The sequence below is a fragment of the Cucurbita moschata genome, unplaced genomic scaffold, assembly GCF_002738365.1.
Source record: "Cucurbita moschata cultivar Rifu unplaced genomic scaffold, Cmos_1.0 Cmo_Scf00073, whole genome shotgun sequence".
NCBI classification, from domain to species: domain Eukaryota; kingdom Viridiplantae; phylum Streptophyta; class Magnoliopsida; order Cucurbitales; family Cucurbitaceae; genus Cucurbita; species Cucurbita moschata.
The window spans coordinates 288,230-295,281 of NW_019268589.1; the positions used below are offsets into that span (position 1 = coordinate 288,230).

General features: G+C 35.3%; 1 protein-coding gene across 4 annotated transcripts; it reads left to right on the plus strand.

Moving 5' to 3' along the window:
• Positions 1-253: 253 nt before the first annotated feature.
• LOC111438313 (RNA polymerase I-specific transcription initiation factor RRN3-like) lies at positions 254-6,852 on the plus strand. Of its 4 annotated transcripts, XR_002709643.1 has the most exons (17): positions 254-526; positions 654-812; positions 1,199-1,282; positions 1,357-1,428; positions 1,497-1,568; positions 1,665-1,901; positions 2,577-2,687; positions 2,780-2,893; positions 3,657-3,779; positions 3,889-3,957; positions 4,083-4,189; positions 4,437-4,520; positions 4,639-4,726; positions 5,144-5,263; positions 5,697-5,881; positions 6,146-6,551; positions 6,630-6,852. XR_002709643.1 is itself a non-coding variant. In XM_023076211.1 (16 exons), the coding sequence occupies exons 2-16, from the start codon at positions 699-701 to the stop codon at positions 6,444-6,446; spliced, it is 1,881 nt and encodes a 626-aa protein (XP_022931979.1). In that variant the 5' UTR covers positions 254-526; positions 630-698; the 3' UTR covers positions 6,447-6,852. The 4 variants fall into 4 exon arrangements, 3 of the variants coding, with proteins under 3 accessions (XP_022931979.1, XP_022931978.1, XP_022931980.1); XM_023076211.1 differs by having other exon boundaries at positions 630-812; positions 6,146-6,852; XM_023076210.1 differs by having other exon boundaries at positions 6,146-6,852.
• The last annotated feature ends 200 nt before the right edge of the window (positions 6,853-7,052 follow it).

Sequence of the window (7,052 nt, forward strand, 5' to 3'; positions counted from 1 at the left end):
TATTTTAATTTTATAATTATTTTGTTGATTACTTATTGTTCGTAATTTTTAAAAATAAATAAATAAATATTTTAAGCATTGACATTTTATTCTATTAAAAATAAATATTTGACGAAAGAATTATTTAAATAAAATAATTGGGTCGAGTCAACATCCAACATATCCAAGACAAATTTAAGCTAAACGACAAAAATGTCCCTTTCCATTATTTATTATTTTATTATTTTAGAATTTTGTTTTTAACTCTTCTTGTTGTTCTTGGTTTAGGTTTAGGGTTGGCTCTCTGACTTCCAGACTCCCCGCCCTCCATCACAACCGACTCCGCCCTCCACCATCCACTCCTTCGCTGCAGAAGCCGTCGTCGTCGTCGTCTCCGCCTTTACCGGCCTCCACCAGCCAGACCTCAGCGGCAGAAGTCGTCGCCCCTGCTGTCGCTACCGCCTCTTTTCTTTCTTCTATCTCTATCTCCCTCTCTGCTGCAACCGCACGTCGGCTCCAATCAAAACAATTATTCCTAATTAGCGGGGTAATCTTACCTTTATTCCGAATTGGTTTGATTTTTGGTTTTTTTTTTTTTTTTTCCGATTATTTTGTTTGAATCTTTTATTCAATCGGTCTTATGTTTTCAGCTTTGAACCTCGTCCTGTTCGCAGGTCTCACTGTGGCAATAGCATCTCAGCAGGGTTTCGGCATTAATCATGGGGGTGGAATTGGAAAACGGCCAAGCTCAGTTTCAGGATATGGAGGGTGTTAATTTCACAGATGATCAGTTAGTTGATTTCATTAGGGGGTTTCTTACTTCAGTGTCGCTGGTATTGTTCTATTAAGATCATTATTGCTCGTTACTTTTTAAAAGATATATAGATATAATATATATATATATATATATAGAGAGAGAGAGAGAGAGAGAGAGAGTTCATATAGCAATCGAATTCTGAAGTGCACTCTGCTAGTTTATTATTTGGATATATATATATATGTATATATATATATGTATATATATATATATATATATATGTATATATATATATATAGAGAGAGAGAGAGAGAGAGAGAGTTCATACAGCAATCGAATTCTGAATTGCTCTCTGTTAGTTTATTATATGGGTTGGATATGCTTCCGAGTTCTCACTCATAATCATGTTGTGTTTGGAAGAATAACCGTTGTAACCTTACAATAGCTCTTTAATTGGTGTAGGGAAATACTGATGGGTATCACCAGCTTGTTGGTGTTATACACCACAGAGGTCGATTATCTGCTGATGAGGTTGCCTTGCTCGTGGTATGTCCTTTACATCACATCTGTTTTTCACCAATGATATGAGTTGTAATTTAATCACTTGCTGTGCTTAACAGACATGTTTGAAGGCACTATCTGGAGCAGTTTCTTGTATAGATGTTGTTCTCCACGAGTCTCTTCTTGCTGCAGTAAGTTTATCACTAAACTCGAGTCATTATCCTGCAATCTTGTTGTTTTAATGGAAGTTCTTTCTCAGATTTTTAAAATGAGCTTGTGGGATTATGGACCTAACGTGATGGATGCCCTGATTGAACTAATAACATCCCTGGTATGAGCATTTTATGACAATAGAACTTTCACTCTTTCTCGAGGTTCACCTTATAGTTCCATGATCGTCGGACTTTTTGTCTATTTAATGTTTCAGGCTGTTTCGAGTGGAAAATATGTGGATTCATGCTTGGATATGCTTGTAACTAATTTCATGCCGCCACATTCCTACAAGGATTTCCTGAAGAAGCCGCATGGTCTTACAAGAAAGGATGAAGTTCTTTCTCGAGTGCACACAGCTCTAAAAGACATCTCGGACTTGGTTCCTCTTGCACCCTTGAGATTAGAGCTCATAGTTGTCCATAAAATGCAGAGAGTCTTTTTCAAAGAATCTGTGAGTAAAATTTTCCCGGCTAAAAGTTGCCAATAGAAATCTTGGTGCAAATTGTGTTTATTTCTTACTGACTGTTATTGTTATTTTCATCTTTGTCATGTTTTCTAAAACAGTTATTTCTAATTATTAATTTTTTTTTTTACCCATCTTTTTCTTTTTCATGACCATCTATTCAATTACTATTGGAAGTTTGGTGTGAAGTCGAAAGCCCATTATTTGTTTGCATGCTTTGGCACATTGATCTGAAGTATTATATGCCTCGATTTGTATCGTTAAAAGACCCTATGAAATATAGTTCGAAGTAGATCTACCCTGATTATGATTTATAGTTGAAATGCAGTGTATATTTGCTAGATGCTACAGTTATACAATCTTTGAAACTACGAATTCCTCCTAAATCTTGTGGATAAATGTGTTCATATGAACCAGATAGTTTAGGCCATTAAAAGAGCCAGAAGTCATAAAGATGGTTACATTTTCAAAAGCCCTGACCTATTTTTATAGATGTGCTTATAGGTACTTCTTGCTTGATTAAAAGAGAGAGATTGCTTTGATTTTTTTCTGGAATATTCTTTTAAAGAAATCATTGTCTGTTTCGTCTTCAAATCATTTACTTTATGTTAGGACTTGGTTTTGTGATTGTCTTCCACTTACATCTGTTGAACCGCTCTGTAGTTGACCACGATATATGTGGAGAACATGCTGAGGTTGGAAAAGGGTGCAATGAGTGAATTTGTTGGGAGGAAAATCTTAACTGCACTGGTGGATAAGCTTTTAGATCTGGATGTAAGTCAAAACAAATGTTTTACTCTGCAATGACGTTCGTTTATGTGATTACTTTGTCATTATTATTATAACGTGCTCTAACCTTCTGATAGGTGGAGATTGGGTGGGATGATATCCTACAAGACGATTTCAGTAAAGGAATTTTTGAGATTGAACTTGAAGATGACAATGAATCTACAGATGATATTGATGAGGATTCTAGTGAGGTATAATATTTAACGTATAGGCTGGATAAAGAAAGTTATTTCTTCAACTAAGTTGTGATGGTTTAATCCCTTAATTAGCTTTTCTTGTCCTTTTTTCTGGAGAATTATGGTTGGCGACCTATGTTTTAAAAAGCTATTGAGGCTTGCCTCGAGGCAAAACTCTGACTTTGTGTCTCAATATCTGTGCCTTCGTTGAACCATAAGAGGCTTCTTCCTTAGTGAAATCACATTGAGACTTAAAATCTGAGAGGTTTGAGTTGTGACAATTTGAACTATTACTACTGTGACTTCAAAAACAGTGGAAAAGGTTATAGTACAAGTCAATTATATTAATCATAATAGCAGCGATATCATAGATATCCTTTTTTTTTCAAGTGGCAGGGGGGGGGTGAACTTTTTGGGGTTTGTAAAATGTTTTAAATTTAATTTGAGGCTTACGCTAGAGGTGTGCCTTGCCTCTTCAACCTTAAGACTGCATTTGGTCTTTTAGAACATTTTGGCATTCATCTCATTATATTTTTTATGTTTAAATTCTAGTATTCTGGTTTATGAAGTAATGGATCTGAATTATATTCCATGGTTGGAAGCAAATTTTCTTTTGAGTTTGCAAAGTTTCAAGTACTCTAGCCGAGTCAGGCTTTTAAAGCGTCATGCAATTTTATTGAAAAATTACTTACACTTTGACCTTTCTGCTATATGTCTCAATACTTCTTTTTAAATTATGCTGTTATTTATTTGGCTGAATTTATGTTTATTTTGCTAGCTTCCAAGAGAACTAAGTCGTAAGAGCTTAGGTGGAAATGTAATTGCTGAAACGTTAGATAGCTTGATAGTGCTTACATTTGAACATCTTGAATCATGTGAACGTGATGGACGATTGAGTGAGGTATTTTTTTTGTGTGGTTTATATCATTTCTTTCTTATTTGTTCTAAATTCCTTTGATTTATATTGCAATTGAGATATTTTTCCATGTTATTTTTAATGTGGATTGTAGGTTTTTGACATTTTACTTCTATCATTTCAAAGAACTGTTCTGACTGCTTACAAGTCTAAATTTGCCCAGGTAACCAACACACCCTTGCCAGAATTCTCTATATTTGCTTATTTACTCTAGTTCAGTTAGCCCTAATTATATATCATTTGTTTGTTTATGGAGATTGAATAACTTTTGATGCTTTTTCTTGGCAGTTTGTCATATTCTACGCTTGTGCATTAGATCCAGAAGTTTGTGGTGCAAGATTTGCTGTCACGCTAGCTGATATGTTCGTTTCCTGCAATGGTCTTCCCCTTACCAGGTAATAGCAATTCATTAGATAGCTATGTTCATTAGCATTTGGAAGCTTCATAAAAGGTCTGATTGTGGAACCAATCTAGTTAATTTTGCCTCTACTTTTTTACAACACTAGCTTTGGCCATTTGTTGTCCTTTTAGTAACGTTTAATATAATTTTGCAATATTGCACTAGTTTCACACACTGCTCGAACGGTGTTTCTTTCCTTATAAAAGTGAAGTTAAAGAATATATTTTTGAGGTATTGTGCAGGATGAGTGCTATTTCATATCTTGCAAGTTATTTGTCTCGCGGGAAGTTCCTGTCAACCTCTTTGGTTACCACTATATTGAAAAGGTTCACTTGTCAATTTTAACATTGTTTCTATGATAAGAAATATGAAACTGATAAAACTAAAGTTGGGAGGGTAAATATTTGTGGCTCTAAATGTAGTTTTGCTTTCCATTTTTTTCAGATTGGTGGATTGGTGTTTAGAATATGGCAAAACACATGATGTTGACCTGAACCCAAAGGCTCATAAAATATTTTATTCTGGTTGCCAGGTATGAAATGCGTGGACTCCTTTTGCTTGACTAATGCAGGTGGGATTTGTTGAAAAACTGGAAAATAATTATGTTTTTTAGAAGTGTTACTATTTGTACTTTTCAGTTATGATTATGATGATTTAGATTTTTGCTGTCTTGCTAAATCGTTTAGCAGGATATGGTTTAGATATTTGTGACACGAGAATAAGTATATTTGGTGGAGTTTGCTTATCCTAGATTATGCGTTTGCTAATTTCACAGGCTATACCAACCTAGATTTCATGAACCTAAATTTAAGCACCCACTTCGAATTCCTTCTTCTTGGAGGATGAATTTCATGGATGTTTTGTTCAATTAGAAACCTGGCTACCAGTTTTCTGCTTACAAGAGATGGAGCTTTTTTTCCTTCTAATTTTAATGACTCCTTTTTCACAGGCCATAATGTATGTGCTTTGCTTCCGGATGAGATCGATTTTGGAAATACCGCGGCTGAAGTCACAACTTCTGCTTATGCCTATAGGTCGAATCTTGACGCATAGGTTAAGCCCACTGAAGGTTGGTAATTTGTTGACCCCTTGATCTTTGGTGGCTTTTGTTTTTTATATAAATTGTTCTGTTTGTTCCTTGTCCTTGAAATCAATGTTTATGTTCCGAAACCCGAATAAGCCTACGGGCTCTGGTGCCTAAAGAATCACATTTGATATTTCATTACTTCTTAATTGAGGCGATTAAACAATAATCTCCCTAATCGACATCTTATCCATGCATTAAGTTACAAATGTTTGGAAGTTCATATTTTGGCCTTGGAGATTGACATCTTTAGTCTGTAATTCTCTCGGAAGATTGGATCTACAAATATGGACTTCTGTTATTGTAGCAATGTTGTCATTAACCTCCAAAAAAAAAAAAAAAAATTCATGCTGCCTGAAACTCGGTTCCGTGCAATTTTCTTATATGATTTTTCTTTTAACGCCTTTTTATTTAATAGGTTTGCCTACCGTCTATTGTCGAGGAATTTCTCCGTCAGGCAAAAGTTGCTAATTTATTTACACCATCAGAGACTTTTATATTCAATGGTTTGCTGGAGTCTGAATATTCAAAGACTTTCGGTGGGATTGAAAGGCTCGACATGTTTTTTCCGTATGATCCTTGCTTGCTGAAAAGATGTGACAGGTATATACTTTTAGTCTTTACAATGAAGTATAGATAGATAGCGATCATAAATAAGGTTACACGTAAAATAATTATAAGAGGCGACTAAGAATTATAAGTTAAAATCATTCTGTTTATATTGTGGATCTGATTGTTTTATGTTCATAGTGATTGAATGGAATGAGTGAGAACACTTGATTACTTGAAAGTTTAAGAACGTTTCATTTGTTCATTTTTTGAGTTGATTATTAACTCGTACTTCTCTATTCCCCTTTGTTTATGAAGATATCTTCGGCCATATTTTGTATATTGGTCGATGGTTAGACCTACGTACGATGAAGAAGAAGAAGACGAAGGTAGCAGCGATGAAGATGTTGCAGAGGTTTTCCCGGATAAAATCGAGGAAAACCTTATGGACGATGAAGCAATGGCAACAAGCTACGACAATAGAGAGTTTGACCTTGATGAATTTGATAATGCATTAGATAAAATGTCCATCACACCAAGAAATTCTCTCCCATTCAGGCAAGATTGTGTTCGAATGCCCTCACGAATCCGACCCTCGATGAGTCCAGAATCTCTGTGAAAGTAGCAAGCCACTCCACTACTAGTTAGCTAGTACAGAGGCCAAGTAGAAGGTAGCTCATCCAGCCCAGCGACCGGATCCATTGCTGAAAAAGGTAAGCTCCTTTTTATTATCAGTTTGAATAGTTAACTGGAATGCAAGTGAGAATGGCTGGCGTGTGGCATATTTCCATGAAGATGCTGATTGCAAGTCTAGGGTGGGTTTTTGGGTTTATTTTGTTTATTTAAAATGTACAATAGGTGGGTTTGGGGTTCAGTTTTTGTTCTTTCATTCCATTTTTTAGCTCTGCATAGCTTTGGTTTCCTATTCTTTACGCTCCAGGCTTGTATTAGTTGCAGTAAGCATCGAATACAGCAAAAGTTTTGTTCACTTCTGAATGGTATATATGTATACGAGTATATGAGTAGTTTGCAAGCTGTGTCATTCCTCTGTTTGTACTTGGGATGATGTAATATTCCAAAAAATATATATAATATAGAAATGAAAATATTATTATTATTAATTAAAAAAAACAAACGAGCGAAGGTGGAGAACGACAGCAGTTAAATCCACGTGCATGGAGATGGATAGCTGTTTGTTTTTAGCTTACTCAATAGTTATACATAG